Source organism: Prinia subflava, chromosome 7, assembly GCF_021018805.1.
Source record: "Prinia subflava isolate CZ2003 ecotype Zambia chromosome 7, Cam_Psub_1.2, whole genome shotgun sequence".
Classification (NCBI taxonomy): domain Eukaryota; kingdom Metazoa; phylum Chordata; class Aves; order Passeriformes; family Cisticolidae; genus Prinia; species Prinia subflava.
The window spans coordinates 1995116-2017357 of record NC_086253.1 but is presented as its reverse complement, the minus strand read 5'-3'; the positions used below and the strand labels follow the sequence as shown (position 1 = coordinate 2017357).

The following is a 22242-nucleotide window of genomic DNA, read 5'->3' as shown; positions in this document are numbered from 1 at the left end:
GTGCCCGTGGCCCCTGTGCCAAAAGCGATAAATCCTGGTGAGGGTTACCTTGTTACAATTCCATTTTCTGCCAGGATGAAGGCAACTCCAGGATTTGCTGCTCGGATCAGGCTCTGCAGCTGCACAAGGAGCGGGTGCCTCTGCTCTGTGGCATGACTTGTGAAAACCACGTTACTCACCAGCCCTGTGGAAGGAAATCAGGGATAATTTACACGGCTCAGGCATGTAAACAGTGACTAAGAAACCATCCAGTGATACTCCAACCATTCTCCTCTTATTTGCCTTCCCTCTCACTACATTCTTTCATTAGAGACAGGAAGAAAATCCACTACAACAAAAAAAACAAGCAGAGAATTTTTTTGTCTAACAGAACCAATTTAGACTCAATCCACAGAATCAATTAATTCAAATAACAAAACCATACAAGAATCAATTTGAGCAGGACTAGTTTAAAAAAAAGAACACTAAGGTGTAAAGTTTGTTGGTGAATTCAATGTGCAGTAAGAGACTGAACAGCTAAAAATCAGTATTCTGGACACTCAGTTGCAATTACCAAAAACAAGACAACGGTTGAGGGTTATTTTTTTGTCTTTAAAGACTGAACCCATGAGGCATCAAAAAGATAACAGAGCACCATCCAGTTCATTTCAGTTATAGGATCCCTGCTTTCCAATTATACATAATTTGGATTTCAGCCCAGTTCCTCACTGAAATTGCAGTGTCAACACTTGGTGACTCCCTGAGATGTCTGTATTGTCCAGAATGTGTGAGGCACCGAGAGGAAATGGAAAGGAAACGGCCTCAAGTTGTGCCAGGGGAGGTTTAGATGAGATATTAGGAAATATTTCTTCACGGCAAGGGTTGTAAAGCCCTGGCACAGCTGCCCAGGGCAGTGGTGCAGTCCCCATCCCTGGAAGAGTTCAAAGAACACGTGGATGTGGCTCTTGACAGGGGGGAATGGGGAACTGGGCAGTGGGGTGGGTTGATGACTGGATTTGATGATCTTAGAGGTCTTTTCCGAGCTAAACAATTCTGTAATTTTACAATAAATGTTATTTCTTTGCTCAAGATGTGCAGCCCTGTTCTGACACTTTCCTGTGACTACAAGTGGAGTGGAAAGAGGAACAGAAAATCTCCAATATCCATGAACAACTGAGCCAGGACGTATTTCCTCCACCTCAAACTATTTAAAGCAAAGATGGAACAACTGATCACACCTGACCTGCTGCCTGAACCAATTCCTGGTCTCTACACAAGTCTTAAATCACATCAATCCATGCAAAAGCTGCTTTACACACAAATCCCTGCACCAGGTACTTCTGGGGCACTTCCATTACACCACACACTCCCAGCCTCTGCTGATTGCATCACCGACCCTTCCAAGCCAGAACTTTATTAACAGCACAAATCTCCATCACTGTATTTCTCTTTTAACTCTGCAAAGAAATTTCTATTCCAATTTCAGGAACATCCCTGTCTTCTCCAATACACACTGGCTCTTGGAGGAGGGGGGAAGGGGAAGGAGAACATCGAGCACCTTTTGTAATTTAAACCATGTGCAGGCGTGAAATGATATCAAGTTTGGGGATATTAATCATGAAATTAGGATAAAAATATGAATAAGATAACCATGCCATGAGTAAGATAATAATTCCACTCCTGGAATATTCCAGGCCACGTTGGATGGGGCTTGGAGCAGCCTGGGATAGTGGAAGGTGTCCCCCCATGGCAGGGGGATGGAATGAGATGAGCTTTGAGGTCCCTTCCAACCCAAACCATTCTGGGATTCCTGAAACACCCATCACCACCCTGTGGATGTGCTACAGAGACCCCAAAGAGTCCATGTGACAACTGGCAGCACTGTGCCTTGGAGAGGATCCATAATTGTCAAGGATTAAGCTGGAAAAGCTCTAAGACAAAATAAAAGACTCAGGGAAAATCAAATCTAGTAAATCACTTTGCACCTCATCTCCTCCTCACCACCCCTGCTCCTTCTCCATCAGTCTCTGCTCCCTGTGTGCCTGGCCCAGGGCACTCCCTGTCATTCCTGACTGGAAACTCCCACGCAGCCCTGGAGGCAGGAGAAGCCTGCTCAGAGCCCAGGAGCCTGCGAGCTCTGGCTCTGCTCACACCCAGCTACAAATCCTGGAGGGGTTGGGATCACAGGCACCAGGTTCATGACCCTGCATGATGGACAGGGAGTGCAATCCAACAGAAAAAACCTTCCTGAGAACTGAAGGTGCCTCCCCAGCTTCAATAATGAACAAATTTAACCTTTTCTATTTAAGCTGCCACTGCCATCTCTGCTTCTAAGAGATGCATTTTGAAGACCACCCAGTTTTGTTTAAATCTTTATTTATACACTCCTCTAAAGAAAAGAAGCAGCCTGGGGAATTGAGTGTTCAATGGAAGCAGGAAAGGAACAGGAGGGATGGATTAAAAATACATATGCTGTATGAAAATAATGGCTCCTCTTTGCTCCCAAACTTACAATGGGAATATTTAACAATGGTGACGTCTTAATTTGTGCTCTATATGAAATTGTTTCACAAGGGATGCCAGGGTGCCCTTAGACTAGGAAGGTATCATCTTACAGCTTCTGTGCAAGAAAGAAAGAAAGGAAAGACAAAAGAAGAGAGACAAAAGGGAATTACAGCACACAGATGGTGGCAGGATTTTTTTGGAGTTTAAGAAAGTATGCACAGGACACTCAAGCTGGTCATTCTGCTCAAGGCTTTGTCAGTTCTCCCCAATCCCCACCTGCTTCTGAGAGTGCTGGGGCTCTCCAAACAAAAATTTTAAAAAATGTCACATTGGTAACACACTCAAGACCCCCTGTGTTATAGAGAAAGGCAGCAAAAGGCAAACCCAACTCACTCCCCAAATTTGGAAGATGGTTCTGAGGAGAAGGTACAAATCCAAAGTGTAATTAATCCCTGCTTGCCTGTGCCTGCATTTGGCTGTTTCTTACACCCACAACATTCTGGTTTCAGATCTGTACAATGCCCAGTAGAACACAGTCCCTGGAAGTGTCCAAGGCCAGGCTGGACAGGGCTTGGAGAGCCCTGGGCTAGTGGGAGGTCCCTGCCCATGGCAGGGGGTGGCACTAAATCATCTTTAAGGTCCCTTCCAACCCAAACCAGTCTGTGATTCTATGATTTATGCAGATTTAAATTCCCTACTACACACGTGCCCCAATTCTGCATCTCTCTGGAAAGTTAGAAGTGTGCCACATCTCACTTCAAAACATACTTCTCCTCCTGAAACTGTGAAACAAAAATTGCCCCTATTTATGTGAAACTATTTCTTTACACAAAGGGACCTCTCTGCCACCTGATGTCACATTCTGTATCAGAAAACTGGATGGCAACACTTTGCAACATGCAGAAATTATTCCCTGCCACAAGAACATTCCTCTAACCTCCACTATTTGTCATTCTTGCAGTATTTTGACTGTAAGAAAATTAGCTACTCTTCTCCTGGGCATTTTGCAGTTTATCCTTCAACAATGACCAATTCTCACCCAGTCTAGTCTGTACAAATTCACTTTATGAAAAAAACGAAGCTTTGAGTATTTATTTTATTTATTCTTTCATAAAACAAAAAGGCATTTTTGCACTTTTAACTTCTCTGTAGTGATTGATAACTCTATATTCTCAACATTCTCCTGCTGTCTTCAAATTTGCTGTACACATGGTAGTTTCCCAATCTGGAGCACCAACATTTTTCTCCAAATTAAATACTGATTTATACAGCAGCACCTACTTTCTATCCAGCTTGTTCACAACTTCATTCTTTTGGTTTCACACATGAAAAAGAATTGGCACAGCTCTGGCAGCCAAGCAGAGCCATCAGAGTTTAAGCAGTCACAAGAGCACAGCAACCTACTCTGACTCTCCTCCAACTGCATTTAAATATGAAGAGAAAATAAATCCAACCTGGCCTTGAACACTTGCAGGGATGGGGCAGGGATTTGAGGGCAGGTGGGGAGGATCAAATCCCATTTATGCCAATACCTGCTCCAATTCCCAGGCCTGGCAAGGAGGACAATGCAGCCAGTGATTCATTTCAGGTCCTTACCTGTGTGTTTAATTATAAAATTAAAAACAGAGGTAAGGAGCAGCCCTGCTGCCTTGTCTGCTGCAATGTGAGATGAGCCCTGCAAGGACCCTCCAAGCCAAGAGGAGCATTTGGGGAACAAGGTGAGCCCTCATTTTTCCCTAATAGAGCAGAAATGAAAGGAAAGCTCCATTTCCTCATACATCCCCAAAGGAGGGTGGAACTCCAATCCACTTCACTCCCAGTTACAACAGCTCAAGGTGAGCAGTTTAATTCATGGTCTTAGGAAACAAATCCTGCAGATGAGGAAATCAAAATGGATCATGCTCCAGAATTCTTTCATTGTCTGCCTGTGATGTTTGAAAGTGTAGGCAGAGGTTGTCTGTTCTTACCTCCAAGAGTTTATCATGACCCTTTGGATACATGTATTAATAGCACAAAATAACAAATCCAGCACAATAGCACAAATTAATAGCACAAAAACCAAAATTTATTTGGGCACATGGCTCAGTTATTGCTCTGCAGAGCTCAAAGTCAGGAGAAGTGACACATACCTTGTGAACACTGGTCCAGGAACTTGGGAAAAAGAAGCCTAAAAAACCAAAAAGTTCACATATCAGGAACAGATATTGTTATTTAAGCAAAACATTTACGTTCACTTGGACACTGACAGTCTAATGAACCAAACCATTTTCATGCTTCTTTTCCTCAATCCATAGAATCGCAAGATCCTCACAGGTTGTGTCCTTCAGGACCTTTCCCCCCAAAATCAGTTTTGTAGATGGTTTTAATTCTCCAAGAGATTTAAGAGCTAATTCCCACCATGTAATTGATTCTGTATTCTAAGGAGTCAGAAATGCTTCAATGTCATTTTAATTCTGATTTAAACAATAGGAATTTAAAGTTTGCCCTAAAGAATTGTGCCTTTCAAGGAGTGGGAACTTTCCATAGAGAGACTGGATGTACAGAATGCCAATTTCTGCTGCTGTGTCAGACAAGTGACAATTATTTTCAGGAGCTTTATCAGGGACACAAAACCTCAAGAGAGTATTTTACCTGTTCCCGTCAACTCTCTCTCCCCTGCCCTGCTCTGCTAATTCAGAATGGGGAAAAGCTTCATCCCATGCTCATGGAAGAGCTCTGAGGCAGGAAAGGGGTTTGATTTTTTTGAGTGCAAGTTCCAAGCCAGACATGAAATCCACTCTGTTCCATTCTCACAGTGAAACCACCAAAGCTCCCCAGCTGCAAGGTTTGCCATTGGCACTGTGTGGCTACTTGGTAAATTCTTATCAGAACAAACTCCAAAGCAAAACAAAAATAATCTACAGCACAGGCTGAGCCTCTTCCTTCAATTGCTTCTGCACTTGAGGAGACAAACAGTGTTAAAGGACTGCAGGCTGCTGCTAGAACACTACACAGTACCATGACTAGTAACACATTAGTAAGTTAAAAATAAAACAGAAATGGAACTTGTCTTTCCTATAATTATGGAAAGAACAAGTTTAAACAGCACTCCAGCATCAATTCACCCGTATTTTATGGACTCTTTAATATTTATTTGGAATCTTTGTCACGGAGACAAGAAGAAGCAGCAAGGTAAGGTCTATTGAGTGACTACTGCAAAGCACAAGCAGCACGTTGGTTAGTGTTCAAGAACAGCCAGGAAATGTCAGGAATGCACTTTCAGAAACTGCTTGGGCAGTTCACCTCTAAGCTGTGAGGCACGGTTTGATCACAAACAGAAGCGATGCTACCAACTCCGAAAACTCTAACTGCTGGAACTTACTTTTATCAAATCAGCTGCAAGGCATAATTAAAAAATTGGAGTGTTACAATTTTACAGGTAGGTCTGAGGAATGATTTCCACGTTTGCTGCAGTCTGGAGCACACACATTTACTATGAAACCAAACTATTTCAAAAGGTCAGTGACTTGGCTCTGTGACCATTTCCTCCCCACCCTGGCTCTGCAGTAACCCAGGATATCAGATTTTAACACTTGCAATGCTTTGGCTTCCGTGCTTTGTCATTCTCTTCCCCATCTAAGGGATTGTTTCCCTTCAATTCCATATTTTAAACCTCCAAAGTCTTTTTAAACATCCAAAAGTAGTGGCAGAATCGATAACCCAAACTGAGATGCACGTCTCCGTTTTCAGTCTGATTTACAAAAAGATTGCAAAAGAAAATTATTCAGAGGACAACTGACTGTCCAAATGTTACAAAGCCCTTAACCAAAGGATTTGCATTTAAACAATCTTTGTTTATTCTTCTTGTAGGAGCTAAAACTTTATTGATATTCTATATCATTATATATCCAAAGGAAACCAAGTGCCATCCTGATAAACCAAAGAGCACTTCCAAGTTCCTCCAAGTTGGATTATTAAGCAGTTTTATGGGATTTAAGTCAGTTCACTGGCTTTTAACCATCACAAAGCACTAATCATTATAAAAGTGATACCAAAAATAGACATATCTGCTCTTAAACGTGTAGAAATCTTTCAAAGCACACCTGTGTTCCATGTAGCAGCTCAGGGGCTCCACACAGGTGTTGACAGCTCCAATGACAAAAGCAGATTTCACATCGGGGTCGGGGTGAGTCTGCAGAGCTTGCACAACATCGATGACATCAGTGTACCTGTGAGAAACCCAAAGAGAAACGGGTTCAGAGAAGCAGAACAAGGCAGCTCCCCAGCCAGGGGGAAATGGATTGCACTGAGGAAAAATGGGTTTCTAAAAGAGCTACCAAAGGAGAGGGGAAAGCAGCTCAGAACCTGCCAAATCCAGACAAATCAAGATGATTGGAAAATTAAAAACAAACTACAAAACTACATTAAAAAGAAATTATTAACAACACCAGAGAAAAACAGCATAAGCTTTGCACTGAACAACTGGAAAGTCCAGCTTGCAGGATGCACAAAAAGCACAATATAACACAAACATTTTATGCCTAATGTCAAGCAAATTAAGCACAATTTGAATCAAAAAAGGAATAAAATAACAGCGTCTCTCACTTCTCAGCATTATATTGTTTCTATCATTAATGCATCCATTTGATATCAAGACTTCAACCACTGTTGTGGTTGAACCACATAGCTCTGTATGACATCAAGGCTCAGGTGAACCTGAGTTTTAATTTCAGATATTTATTTCTCAGCCAGTTACAAACTTTTCACTATCAGAGTATCAGTTACTTTGCCCATCACTGGATTTTACACCATCCCTACTAATTACACAAAAAATAAATAATCTAGCTCCAACATGGAAAAAAATGATGGTTTTTAGCACAAGCAGAATGGACCATAACAAAGAAAATGTCCAGCTACATCTGTATATCCTCAGTGAAAAGGATGAACTGGAAATCATTCCAGCCAGGTCAGGGTAGTGCCTCCCTCAAACTGGTTTATGTCACCTTCTAATGACTCAGAAGATGATCCTGGTTCTCAAATGCTACACTGGAGATGGAAATGTCAAACAGAGGTGGCTCAGTCTTCACCTTTATCTCACAAGGAAAATGGCATTTATCCAAAACACATTACTAAGTCTTCCTCTGCTATCACCTGCTCTATCAGGCAATAGCAGATTTTTGACAGTCTGATTTCTGCTGGCAGTTCTGGAGTCAGAATCACAGGATCACAGAATAGCTGGGGTTGGAAGGGACCCTTAAAGGTCATCGTAGTCCTCTGCCATACACAGGGACACCTCCCACTAGCCCAGGTGGCTCCAAGCCCCAATGTCCAACCTGGCCTTGGATCCAGGGATCCAGGGGCAGCCACAGCTGCTCTGGGCACCCTGTGCCAGGGCTTCCCCACCCTCACAGGGAGGAATTCCTTCCCAATATCCCACCTAACCCTGCCTCTGGCAGAGGGAAGCCATTCCCTGTGTCCTGTCCCTCCATCCCCTGTCCCCAGGCCCTCTCCAGCTTTCCTGGAGCCCTTTTAGGCACTGGAAAAGGCTCTGAGCTCTCCCTGGAGTTTTCCCTTCTCCAGGTGAGCACCCCCAGCTCTCCCAGCCTGGCTCCAGCCCTTGGCCTCCTCTGGACTGGCTCCAGCAGCTCCAGGTCCTGCTGCTGTTGGCCCCAGGGCTGGGGCAGCTCTGCAGGTGGGGTCTCACCTGAGCAGGGCACAGGAGCAGAATTTCCCCTTTCCTGCTGCCCACACTGAGGGATCAGCCCAGCACAGCGGGGTCTGTGCTGCCAGAACATGGAAATAAAGCCTACAGACACCATTTCCCCAAAGCAACAGCGACAGAAAAGCTGAGTTTGATCCAATATAAACCAGGATTCCCTCATTCCACACAACAGTTCAAGAGCTTGAAGCCTTTACCCTTGCAGCACCACCAGGAGCCTCCTGCCCCGGGCAGCGTGGGCGGCCTGCCGGAGCCCGCGGTTCTCCAGGAGCCCGGCCAGGAAGCGCTGGAAGTGGGAGGCACTGAAACACTCGGGGCTGTCCATGGTCTGCCGATACACAATCCACCTGAGGGACACACAACCAGGACAGAAGGTCACACCCTGGCACACAGCAGCTCTGCTTTCTTCCCCCTTTTGAACCTGGCACACAGCAGCTCTGCTTTCTTCCCCTTTGGAACCTGGCACACAGCAGCTCTGCTTTCTTCCCCCTTTTGAACCTGGCACACAGCAGCTCTGCTTTCTTCCCCCTTTGGAACCTGGCACACAGCAGCTCTGCTTTCTTCCCCTTTGGAACCTGGGACACAGCAGCTCTGCTTTCTTCCCCTTTGGAACCTGGGACACAGCAGCTCTGCTTTCCTCCCCTTTGGAACCTGGGACACAGCAGCTCTGCTTTCCTCCCCTTTGGAACCTGGCACACAGCAGCTCTGCTTTCTTCCCTTCTGGAACCTGGCACACAGCAGCTCTGCTTTCTTCCCCTTTGGAACCCGGCACACAGCAGCTCTGCTTTCTTCCCCTTTGGAACCTGGGACACAGCAGCTCTGCTTTCTTCCCCTCTGGAACCTGGCACACAGCAGCTCTGCTTTCTTCCCCCTTTGGAACCTGGGACACAGCAGCTCTGCTTTCTTCCCCTTTGGAACCTGGGACACAGCAGCTCTGCTTTCCTCCCCCTTTTGAACCAACACACCACAACGAGGTTTGACAAGCCCAAAGACTCCACATCTCTCATCGTGGTCTTGCTCCACTTGGCCACATGGGAAAAGGGGAATTTGTTTGGCTCTCTATCATTTCCAGCATAAGCACATTCTTTATATGACTGCCAAAGGGGTCTGTGGGTGCTTTTTGTTGTTTTTCAGTAAAACAATGTTCAGCAGCTTTTTCAAAGCTGTCCATCGTGTGAGTAATTCTGATCACTGGCAGTGATGCAGTAAACAAGAGTTAGACAAATCCAATTCAAGACTCTGGGCACGAAAATATTTCACTGCAAAAATGGAAACTAACAATGACATTTGCAGGAAAACATGAGGAGATGTGTTATTACACAACCCTCAAAAGTCACCTTACGTGTTTGTCCTATAACAGAACCACAAAACTGTTCTGAATCAACTTGATAAAATCAAGACATTGAGTTAAAAGTAAAAAAACAGTGCAGAACATGGTTAAGATTAAATGCTAAGGTGTTTGGCTGTAAGAATTAAAAGGATGAGGTTTGTTTTTTTTTTTTTTCCAGAAGCTCAATCATCACACAGGATGGTAAATTCCCACAGCAGATTTATCTTATTGCCATACAACAGATGTCCTGTATGTACCTCAAATCAGGCTAAATTAAAAACAATGCTCTAAGGACTGTTAGTACAGTCTTTTCTCAAAGAAAAAAAAAGGCATTTTAGCATCACTACAAATCAATAAATGGAAGCTCTTCACCACACGGAATAGGCAACAAAAAGATCTCCTGTGCTGCTTTTTTGTCTAAATGTATAAATTTAAGGGCAAATCTACTTGGCAGTCTGAAATCAGGTTTTGAGAAAAACACCAAATGAAACAGTGATTTTTTTTTCCCTCATGCCAAGCTGGTTTTTTTGGTGATCAGTGTAAGCAGAGATGCACCAACCTCCCGTGCTCCTTGGTAAAAGTGACAAGGAAAGAACAGAGGTCGCTGGAACGGCATCCTGGCAGCCCAGTGATGATGGTGATGATCACCTGCAACACAGGACAGGGGACAAGGGAAATCTGAACACCAAAAATCCACAGAAGCACTGGTGCAAAGAGCAAAAAGGCTGTTTTCCATGATTTATAGAGATTTTTCTTTCTTTTTTAAAAATCGGCAGTTAAATCAACCTTTAGATCAGATTTAAATACGTTCCTAAGGGTTTATTAATTGTCAGGATGGTCTCTGAACCAGACCCCGGCAATATTCCAAGGAAAGATTATATTCCTGCTGCTTTGGCTTTGTTTCCAGCAGATTTCAAAAGCTGGGAAGCTCCTAGGCAGTATTTTCTCTGAAAATGCTATTTAAAGCATGCCTTAGGTCTGACAATTGTTGTTGCCCCTATAGAGAAAGGAGTGTTGTACAGATAATATCAGCAAATGTTAAATATCATGTGCTGCCTCTATGCTATTTAAAGGACTTTTATGTTCCACAGAACAATTCAGTTACATTATTCAGCAATTCATAAAAACAAGCTGCTGCTTTAGGGCAAAGTCTCTCTGGACATCAGAGAAAACACTTCACTTAAAGATCTACACCTCATTTTCTGCCTCTATTTCATCAGGTTGAAAGGCCATTTGCACTTCCAAAAGATTGTTTAAATGGAAAAGAATTAAGTATATAATCAGGAAAACAAGGCAAAAAACTGGTGGTAGTGGAGAAGGAGGCAGAGCATGGCTGAACAGATTAGTATTTTATTACACTACAACAGAACTACTGACAGAATATTCCAAATATTCTATATGAGGGAATTACTGTGGAGTTGTTTTCTTACCTTATCACCTTCTGCTTTGATGTCAGAAATGGTTTCTGACTCTTGGAGAAGGATGGGAAGATGTGCTCTCATCACTGGCTTGGTACTGACGCTGCTGACTGTGAAGTGCTGCACAAACCTTCCAAAAATAAAAGGTTTACTTCCTTACAATTGACAGCAAAAGATTTCATACATACAAATAGTTGGGAAATTACTAAAACAAGAGTATTAAAAGGTCAAGCTAGAGAGGAAATCAATCATCTCAGAATAGAACATTCTAGTGTAAAGACAGAATTATTTAAGAAATGGTTTTAGATTGCTATCACATCTACCAAAATATTTTTGTATCATTTTCTGACAGAATGAATCTCTCAAAGACAAAAGTCATTTCTCACCTCTCCAGCCCTGGAATGGCAGCAGACAGTTTCAGCTCCCTGCATCTTTCCCCAGAGGAAAAAGACACGGCATTGAAGAGCTTCTGAACACTGGAATGCCTGAAAGAAGGAAATTAATGAATCACTTAAAGGAGAAACCTAAAAATTTCTCTTCTTAAACCACATGGCTACATACTAAATAGTACCAGCAAAAATAAAGTGAGTGTTGCACTAAGAATGCAACAATTCTTTATTTAATTATTATCAAAACCAATAAATAACAGCATTTTTCTGATTGCAGCTTCTGTGTAACTGCACTGCACTGGCAGGAACTTACAGCCTCTTTTGTTCCTCAGACAGGAATTCTTCCTGGACAACCCTTAAAGATAATCCTGAGTTTGTCTGGTTTTGCCATGAAGAGAAAACCTGGAATAAACCACATCTTTGCATGAGTGTCATTGTTTTCCCATATTTGCTTTGAATTTGTTGAGGAATTGGTTTTGTTCACCTAAAAAAATAGACACATTTTCACAAGCCAATATTAAATATTGCACAATAAAGGTTTTGCTGCAAGAGAAGCTGGGGCTGCCCCATCCCTGAAGTGTCCAAGTGTTGGATGGGGCTTGGAGAAACCTGGGATAGTGAAAGGTTCCTGGCTGGAATGAGATTGCCTCGAGGTCCCTTCCAACCCAAACTGTTCAAGAATTCAAATCCACTGATCAGATTTTGCAACCTTTTCTCTGGCTAGACTGGAAGTGCTTCAGGAATTTACTGAAACAGCCTCATTTTCCCTGATAAAATTGTTGCTAGCCCAAGTGCTCTAGAGCAGGAACTGAATTCATACAAGTCTCTTTGAAGCACTGCTGTAATTTTCATGAGGTGAGACTGCAGCAATCATTACTCAAAATTGAAGAAAAATTCTGCTCCCTCCCCAAAGCAAAGGAAACCCTTCGCTCCTCTAGGGAATGTTCTGGCTCACATCCAATTGCTCCAGCCAAGACACATTAATCTGAATGGCACTGGGAACCTTGAAATCAGATTCAGATGAATCACAAAGTCCTGTCAGTGGTTGGAATTTCCCTTCTTTTCATAAGCAAAGGCAACAGCCATTGTCGTTTTTCACAATAACTGTCTGCAAGACAAAACAACTGGGGGGGGACACGACTGCTTTCCATTAAAAACTCAGCATCCCAAACACAAGGCAAAGAGATAAAAACCATCAAAATAAAATATACTTTTGATATTAACAAAGGCAATATTGCTCATGCAGAAGGATCCACACAACTGAAGAAACAACCACTTCAAAACACACAGAAGGGATTCAAAGAAACGCCTGGGAGGGATGGAAAAAAGGAATGGTCAAGGGAAAATTGTGTTCTGTAAGAGTCAAAGAATTGGGGCTAAAGTGAAAACATAGGTCAGGCTAAAAAAACTGGAAATATATCAGGACCTTTTGTGTAAATTAAGGAAAATTTTAAAAAGAGCTGTTACAGCATCGAAGAAAAAAATGAGAGAAATCAACACATCCCAAAGCCTAAAGAAATTCTCCTCCTGTACCCTTCAGAGTGAGGATGGGAAAGGCATCACCTCATCCTCCTCACAGGCTCTGCACAGATTTCAGCTCTGTGGGCTCAGCTTTTAGCAAACCCAGATCTGGGTAAGAGGACAGTTGCATTTCCCTGTTTCCAGGAGGTCTGGAATAATCCAAAGGTGCAGTGAGTGAGGTATCAAGCCAGAAAACTGAGAAGAGTAGAAGCAGCACCTGAATTTTTGTGGATCTTTTATAACCTGTAACTTTCAGAAAGAATTGTGGAGGAAATCAATAAACCCCTGAAGGTAAGTGCTGACTAAACACAGTAATGTATTTCCATGGTTTACACAATCAGGTACAGACAATTTGATGAAGAGTTTTGTTCATGAGAGAACATCCTGAAGACAAAAGATTTGTTTTATCTGCTTGAGCAAAGCAACTGGTGCAGTGCCAGGTGAGAAAGGTAATCTGCCCAAACTGAACCTCAGTGTGGAACTGTCCAGCAAAAAAAATAACTCAAAGGAGGACAGGAATAAATATCCCTGAGAAAAAGCAGCAGAGCTCTCATCTCAGATATTACACACAGTTTGGATATCTACGGCCAAAAACCAGATCAAAAGAAAAGCATTACAACTATCAGAAGAAAAAAGAACTTTTTATAGGCATAGATTAAAAAGGATCTGGTTTTGTTTTATTAGGCCAAATGAAGCAGAAAGAATAGGTCTGAGATTTGTGAGTATCTCGAGGATGTGTTCTGGTAGAGAAAAGAAAAATAAAACAGATATAAAAGTAGAATTAATAAAACAGCCTGAAAATTCAAATACAAACAAACAACAGACTGCCAACCATTCACAGAGTGGAACAGTGGGAGGAATTTAAACACTTAAGATAAAAGGAGGAGACATTTTATAGTACCATTAATGCAACCAGTGGGGACTACTCACTGAGCTAGGTGGTCTTTTCCAAGCCAGTGTGATGAGCACATCCTAAAACCCTTGTGAAGTCCTAAAATCTCCAGGCTCATTTCCTCAAAAGCACTATTGTTATAAAGCTGGGTTTATTAAAAGCCTCTGCAGCACAATGCACGAAGCCAATCTACTTAGGGAATAATACAATGCCATATGGGAGACTTAAAAACTTTAACTCCACTTCCCCAAGGATCACGATCCAAATGTGTCTGACCACAAAAACACACAATGGAACCTCTGCCACTCCATACAATCCCTGCAGCAAATTAGGCACCAGAGCTACATTGAAATGCAGCTCAGAAAAGGAGGTTTTAGAGCCCTCACTGCCTTCAGAAAGCAAAGTGAAAGCACATGGGGAGCATTAAATTCAACAAGCAGCACCATCACTGGAAATTCGTACAGAAATTCAAGTTTCTCACACATCTTAAACACACAGGGCAATCAGGTGGCTTCTCCCCCATCCCAACCAAACTTTTTTCACTTTACCTGTGAATAAAAAGCTTTATAAATCTTTCTTTTGGGGAAAAGTGCAATCATCAGAAAGTTGTTCTGGGTGTGGAATTCAACAGGGAGATGAGGAAGCAGTGAACTTTTGAAGTCTATAAAGAGGGCAGCAACAACACTGTTGGAATCCTGGAAAAGGAAGAAACAGGACAAGTTAAAATTAACATTTTCTACTTTGCATGGCACAGGGATGGAGCAGGAGGGGTGGAGCACCACTCAGTTTCTACCCTGCAGCTACTGGAGATACCACAACCTTAAAATAAAGGATCTGAGCTTGATCATAGCACTAAACTTTTGTCCTGAAAGCAAACCTTGAATTTCAGTATCTTGTCTTATCCACACCAAAATCCAGACCATTCCTCTGCTATTGCTTCAAACAATAAACTTTTTGTCCATTCACATCTCCAACACAGACACCAGGTGAAAAAATGAGTTAAATGCCAGCTAAAAAGGTGGCAAGGGAGGCTGAATCCCTCAAGTTGTGTTTCTTTCAGAAGTGCTGAACTCAGGCTCAGTTTTTGTTCTAAGGAGACACAGACTTGTTTTTCTTGGGTTATTTTCTTCGTTTGTTTTGGAGTTTTTTCCCCAGAGTGGTTGGAGATGCCTCAGAGTAGAAGTGCTCAAGACCAGGTTGGACAGGGCTTGCAGCACCCTGGGACAGTGGAAGGTGTCCCTGCCCATGGCAGAGGTGGGATGGGATTTAAGGTTCCTTCCAACCCAAACCATTCCATGAATCCAGAACAGGATTTTATATCTGCAGGAGATATTTTAAATCTGCAGGATGCTGAAGTGTTTAATGTTCAAGGGTTCACTTGTAACCCTTTTCACATCGAAGTTTTAGAAAATCAGAATAATTCAGAAGCACGCAACATTATCTGGGAAATGGGAATTCAATTATGTAGGGCTCAAATCAGGATTTTAGTGGCATCCACTTCACTTTCAATAGAAATGGGCAAAGAACTCACTGTACTCATTGTTGAGAAAAAAAAGCTCAAGTTGGGGAACTGTTACATAAGAATTGGTATCAACTCAGAGACATTTGCAAACAGAACCTCTCTGCTTTGCTGACTGAGGGATGAATTATAAAAATAATCCTCTCAAAGTCACTGAGGTTACTGAAGAACATACAGAAATATTCTCCTCAAAGAGAACAATTTCTTTTAAGAGAAAATGGCTTTTGGAACAGAACCCACAGATCCTAGATTCTGCAGGATGGCTTAGAGATTTCCTGAGAAGTGACTCCAAGGCCAACTCATCCGTGCTGCTGTCAGCACAAGGAGCGTCCAACAAATCTGCTCCTGGAAAACATTTCAGGCTCCACAAATTGAAAAAAGCTGAAAAGCAGCAGCAGCAATAATCCCCACAGACATGAGGTTGAAAGGAGCCAGCTCCAAGTTTTACAAGATGTTAATGTCATTGTGAAATCTAAATATTGCTTGGTAATATTTGTTCATTTGAGGAATGGCCAGGATCTCCCCTGCCCTCCTTGCATGAGCTCCAGGGATTTCAGGAGCTCAGGGGCAGCTCAGTGCCCAGTTCCTCACAGCACAGGAGTCTGCAGCACGTGCAGGAGTAGAAGAGCAGATATTTTCAAGTTAAAAAAATTATTATCTCACTGGCACCATGCTAAAGCTGCTAAAAAACCACATTTCGCATCACTTCCAGGCTTGGTATCTTTTATTTTAATCAGAACATTAAATTCTCCTTTTTCTTTTCCATCCATCTTGCTGCAATAACTTTTGGAAAGAACAACCAACGATTCCCCTGCTTCTCCTGTCACTTCTGAACAGTTTCAAACCCCTCCACCCTCGGATTCTGCCAAGTCAGTAGAACAATAACACACTCCCTGTCAAGGCTTAGCTTCACACAAAAACCTGGCACCGTTTCAACAATGATGGCCAGGTCCCAGAAATAGCAACTTTCATGAAAGTGAGTGTCTTGACTCAAACAATCAAAGGAAGGTCAGTGTTAAAATAGCTTCTTAAACGACCAAGGGGTAACCAATGTGATGTCCAAGAAAAGGCAGCTAAGGTAAGGCCCTCTGAGCTGCTGTGCTCTCATCTCAATTGAATCACACACTTTTATTGTATTTTCCTGGTTTCCTCTATTGGGTGATGGAATCCCCCAGCACAATGCTGCAGGAGGACACCGAATAAATGGGGAATACTGTACCTGAACAAAAGAGAGACTAAAGGAAACAGATATTTTTTTTCCCCACTGTTTAGGAAACAGTAACCAACACAAATATTCTCTTTTCCACCCTGAAAAAGTGATGGTTCAGCCAGTGTCTCTGCCTGAGCTGAGTTGTCATCATTAACTTCCCAATTCCCACTGAGCCTGAACACTGCTCTGGTGGCCAAGGGAGACATTCAAATATATTTTTAATAAAAGGCAGCATTTCACTCTCCAAAACACCCTATGACTTCACCACACCTTGAACTCCTCTCTACCCCTTCACAACATGAGATGTTTGCTGAATGTCCTGTTCTGTCATTTTTTCTTTTAATAAAAAGCAGTTTTCACACTATTAACACCACATTGCTAACTGCAATACTAAATTCTCTCCTCCTTACTCACTAATTTCAGTTAATCAGCACCAAAACTGCAGAGATTTGCAGACACTTAAAACCAAAGCTGAAATCCAAACTTTGTACCAGGACCCGACAGAATCATTGTTAAAAATTGATGTAAACTTTATGACAAAAAGAGGAGACAAAATACTCACCCCATCATAGAGAGAAATGGAACTCATGTGGCTCTTGGAAATGGAAATGCTGCCGTGGTGGGGATCACAGAACAGAATTCCATCGGAAAAGAAATACAACTTGCCTAGAATTTGATGGAAAAAGAATTGTCTGAGGTATAAATGAACATTTCAGTTTCTCATGGTGACTGTCTCTTCTTCCTGAGGAAGAAATCTGTGATCCTGCAGGATTTTGTTGTATTTAACAAGAAGTGAATTTGATTTGGGGTAATATTTAGTGAGCACAACCATTCAGTCTTTACTGGATCTCGCTACCAAGGGCAGGAATCACAACTACCACTGCATCTGAGCTCATCTGAGCCCACAGAACCACTTACCATAAATATTCTGAGGAACTTTTTTGAATTAAAAGCAAAAAAAATTCCATCCTGTCAAATTCCAAAACACAAAATTGACAAAAACACAAACTTCCACAAACACAAAATTTACAATACAGGAACAATAGAAAATTTAAACACTGTAACAAACTGAAGTGTGAAAGCATTTAAGTGGAAACTTTAAACATTAGATTTAATTTAAATTTTGAAAAATTAACATAAAATTTACCTTTTAAATTAAAATTTAACCTAATAATTTAATTTTTGGAGCAACCTGCGCTAGTTCAGGTATCCCTGCCTATGGCAAGGAGTTGGAACTAAATGTTTCTTAAGGTTCTTTCCAATCCAAACTATTCCATGAACTTTATGCACCTTTTGCAGCTCATAGTGCCAGACTACAGGGCTGCAACCTCAGCAGAGCCCAGATTTGAGCACAACAAAGTGGGGAACAAAATCAGCTTCGGTTTCACTTGACATCTAAAGAAATTTCACATTCCTTGCAGTGTTTCATAATGGTCTTCAGAACACCTACTTGTAACTCTTCAGCTTAAGAGGTGGTAAAACACTGAACTTCACAAATCTCAAGAAAATAAAAAAGAAAAAAAAATGGAAAAAAGGGGAAAAGTCAATTGCTCCTTTGGGGCACACGGAGCCACTTTTAACACAGCCAAAAAAAGACAAACTCCAGCGTTCTCCAGTTATTTACTGAGTGAACAAGTGCCCACAGCACTGCATTGCAAAACAGCTGAATATCACACTCTGCATCAACCTCTTCTCTTTGAAATCTGAGCAATTAGAGCAAAAGCAGCTTCTCTTATGTGAGGGTTGAATTGCCTTGCACATCATTATTTATCCTCCCCACTGCAGGGCACACAACAAAGCTGAAGGTTCTGCCCTAAAGAATGTCAGCACCAAGCACTTCATGTCAGATATTCACCACCTTCTGCTGCACATCAGCACTGTGACAGCAACACCTTCTCTGGATAAAATATATTTAAATATATCAAATATAGATGTATTGTGCTTTAAAAGGTATCTGTTAATTCAAGGCACGAGGAGGGAGGGAAATCTAACAGTCCTATCAAATTGTCCTCAGTCTTATTCCTGGGATATTCATGTTATTTAAGTTCTTGAAGAAAAAGGCCCCACAAGAGGAGAAATAATCCAAGACTGCTGCCAGGGATCTTGTGTCAAAAAGCTGTAACTGGATTAGTTCTGAGAAGGACCAAAATCAGGCATTTTTCTGTACCACAGTGAGCACCTGTGCTGACAAACTCTGAATTCCTGAGAGAAAATGAAAAAACTGAACCACGTCGGCTCCAGGAGGAGGCTTTGAGAGGAATTTCTGCCTTCTCCTCCTGAGCTGGGAGCCCACAGCACCTCTGCAAGGCCAATCTCTCCAATCTCACATTTACAAGAGACAGGAAAGGCAGAAAACATCTGGCACCTCATCTATTAGGGACAGCAAGAGCCACTCTGTGCATATTCTGAACATGAGCTGTGGGGAAAAGCCACCTCCCACCTCCCAGGTCTGCAAAGCTTCAGTGGCCAAAGCTCAGCAGGAATTCCCCTTCCAGGACCTTCAGGCAGAGCTTGGGGACAAAAGAACCAGAAATGGAATTAACCACAAGAGACTTGGAAAGGCAAATTGAAAGTTTAAGATGATGGTACAGTCTGGCTCACCACAGTGTGAATCCCAGAACCTCTCTCTCATGTTTAAAAACAAAACAAAAACCACCAAAACAAGAAAAAAGAAGCAAAAAAAAAAAAATACCCCAACTACATCTCACCTTCTGCAGGCATGGCCTGTGGATTGCTGGAACAGATATAAACTCCATCACCCCCAGTGAGTAAAGTGCCCAGGAAAGATTTGTCTTCCTAAACAGGATAAAACCAACAGCAACATCACAGACTGCATCAAGGACCAACCCAGGCAGTAACATTTTCTCCTGCTTTTGCTCCAAGAGAAAATATTTTCTTTTCAAACATCATCTTTCAAGAACTTTAAAAGAGGAGTTTTATCCTGCATGGCTGTAGAAGGACCAGGGAAAGAGAGCAAGGCAAGAGGATAATTTTTAAAAGCCTTCCCCCCATTTTGGTTTTGCCAGCAGCTATGAAGTTACAAGTTATTGTCACAACCACAAGGCTGAGCTTTTTGTTTTTAGTTTGTCAATCTACTGAGCTAGAAGTATATTACATGAAAATAAATCTATTTATAATGAACATTCCTGGGAACCACAAATTACACCACAAATGTGAAACTCATGTGATTTAAGATGTTCCCAGATTCCAAACTCTTTTTTTTCCTAGTGCTTAGAGTGTTTTCCTTTAGACATTAGCATGCTAATTAAGTTAAAAGAAAGTTGCATCAAGTTTTAATGGGCTTTTGGAAACACATGAGCTCCATGAGTAATGTTTAGTGAGACTTCCATGAAATCATAGTTTTATTAGGACTCTTTTTGCTCTTGGGTTTTGTGACTCTTTGAAAGAAAAAAACCCTCGAACTTTTACACACAATATATTATTTCGTATGTCAAAGTTTGAAAAAGATAGAGCAGGACAGACAAGTCTTGTACAAGAGAAGTAACACACATAATAAAAAGAGAGTTTGGTAGTAGCTCAAGTTTTTCAAATACTGGTTCATCAAAATGTAACTTCTTTACTTTAACAAAAATAGTTAATTTTACCTTCAATACTTGCTGTGCCTTTTCAGACAGTTTCACATCACTGTCTTCAACCTGAAGACAGAAAAGCTTTCATTTGAATTGTGATTTATATAAGTAAAGCAAGTCTAACATTAAATAAAAAGCATTAAAGAAGTTCTGAGGCAAACAAGAACCTCAGGTACCACAGACAGAAAATGCCCTGAGCCCAGAGTGTTTCAAAAACAATTTTGTACACTTAATACTGTGTTACCATGGAATCAAAATAATATCCTGCCCCACATTCTCCCTATTAAATTGTTTTATAGACTAAAATAGTATTATATAGATAGAAAGCATGCAGGATTTTTTATTACATTGCCCCAAAGGGCAATGCCCAGCTTTGTCACATTCTTTGGAATTCCACCCCTCTCACAGAGTAGAGCATTAGAGATCTTGAATCACACTTTGCTTTCTTTGGGGGTGATCTAAATAATGCCCCACAATAAACAGAATTTTCAGAAGTCACACTGTGCACTCCAAAAACACCCAGACCTTTAACCAGCTAAAAAACCCGACGAGGTGAAAATGAAATAATTTGAAATAATCAGGGTATGTTAATGCTACATCACTCTGTTTTTCAGTGCCCAGGTTCCGGATTTTCCCTCTGCCATGCACGTTTTGCCCTGTGGAGGGGCTGAGCTGAGGCTCTGAGTTCCCACTCACCAGCCAGGAGGCGAATCTCGGGATAGCTGCGGTCAGGAGGACGTGCCTGGAGTCTGGATGGATGCTGCCATCTGCAGGGGAGCCACGGGAAGCAAAGCAGTGAAATCAGGGAATTATTAAAGTTGGGAAAGACCTCCAAGATCCCCAAATCCAACCTTTGACCTAATATCACCATGGCCACTACAGTGATACCACCCATATACCTCAGAATGCCCAGTAGGTTACTGTTAAAACTTGAAATTTCTTTAGTAATTATGAAAATTTTGTTATTATAAGGATTTCTGAGTGTTTAAATGAAGCTTTCACAGATGAACTCCCACTTCTCTCGTGCTCTGACACACACAGAGCTGCTCCAGAGCTCCAAAGAAATCCTGATTTATTCTGATCTTTCTCTGGCTTCTTCCTTTGCTCTCAGTGTTCCAACCCCTTCAGGGTAACAGCAAAAACATCCCCTGGAATTCCTTTGGCTTTCCCATCACAGCAAAGCCAACAGAAGGACAAGAGTGGTGCTGGAATTTCAACCACTCACCTTTTTCCTTGACCTGTATTTGGGATGTGAGGAAGGACTCTGAAAACACCACAGATCCCAGGCATCCTTTTCCTGTGAGCAGGTCTGGAATGTCAAACACCATCATGGATGCCTGCAGCAGTTTGAGGGAAGAGAAGGCAGAACTTGAAATATTTCAACTGAAACAGCAAAATCTCTATTTTTCAAACATCCTAAACCACTATTTTTAAATTGTGGTTAAAGCCTAAGATCACGAATCAATGCTAATGTTTTAATTGGAATTCTGATTTCGTGTTAAAGCTGTTCCAGCATCTGAAATCTCTCACCTCTCCCCTCACACTTGTACTCACATAAAAATCTCAGCATACCCCAGAAAACAGACACTTGAGCTCTGTTTTCTAATTAAATAAAAAAGTATTATTACTTCTTACCGTTTTGATCAAACTGAGGCTGTCCTCGTTATCTAACGGAGTAATTCTAGAACAACAATGATAATTAAATATTTCAACATTAGATCATCTTTCTGTGACTCCAGAGCAGGCAAAAAAAGCTGTTTTATTTTAAAATAAACTCTTATTTGTGTAGGTCATTTCAGTCAATTAGTGTGGGAATTAAATAAGCACAAGTTTGTGATATCAACTAAGTTAAAAGCATTTTTAAAAGGAAACTCTTAATGAGCTCATGCTGCTTCTTCTCATTAGGAGTTAATAAAATTAGTCTGCCCAAGTGCTTTTTATTCCTTTTAATGTTTTTAAGATTCCACAGAATTACAGATATGAAATCCACAAATGCATTTAGCACATCTTGGATGAAAGCAATCAAACACAAGGGGTTTGCAGGAGTTAAGAGGAGAAGAATTAATTTATTAGTGTACGAACAGCACTAATTAATAACAACAAGTTGGAAGAGAGTGATACAAACCTGCCATGGTTGTTCACAGCCTGAATTTGAAAGGCGATTTTGGACCTGTGGAACAGAAATTGCACA

The 22242-nt window shown here is 41.7% G+C and overlaps 1 protein-coding gene across 1 annotated transcript in view; it reads right to left on the bottom strand.

Annotated features, from left to right (window-relative positions):
* Positions 1 to 22242, bottom strand: part of DNAAF9 (dynein axonemal assembly factor 9) — a 65796-nt gene that overhangs the window by 12246 nt on the left and 31308 nt on the right. The window contains exons 15-30 of the mRNA XM_063401351.1: positions 22177 to 22221; positions 21687 to 21732; positions 21277 to 21388; positions 20748 to 20818; positions 20067 to 20117; positions 19170 to 19257; positions 17024 to 17127; positions 14281 to 14427; positions 11633 to 11721; positions 11317 to 11415; positions 10943 to 11060; positions 10072 to 10160; positions 8380 to 8529; positions 6567 to 6692; positions 4614 to 4651; positions 49 to 184 (exon numbers count right to left, since the gene is read on the bottom strand). Of these exons, the coding sequence (XP_063257421.1) occupies positions 49 to 184; positions 4614 to 4651; positions 6567 to 6692; positions 8380 to 8529; positions 10072 to 10160; positions 10943 to 11060; positions 11317 to 11415; positions 11633 to 11721; positions 14281 to 14427; positions 17024 to 17127; positions 19170 to 19257; positions 20067 to 20117; positions 20748 to 20818; positions 21277 to 21388; positions 21687 to 21732; positions 22177 to 22221 (1509 nt within the window). The remainder of the gene's footprint in view (positions 1 to 48; positions 185 to 4613; positions 4652 to 6566; positions 6693 to 8379; positions 8530 to 10071; positions 10161 to 10942; positions 11061 to 11316; positions 11416 to 11632; positions 11722 to 14280; positions 14428 to 17023; positions 17128 to 19169; positions 19258 to 20066; positions 20118 to 20747; positions 20819 to 21276; positions 21389 to 21686; positions 21733 to 22176; positions 22222 to 22242) is intronic.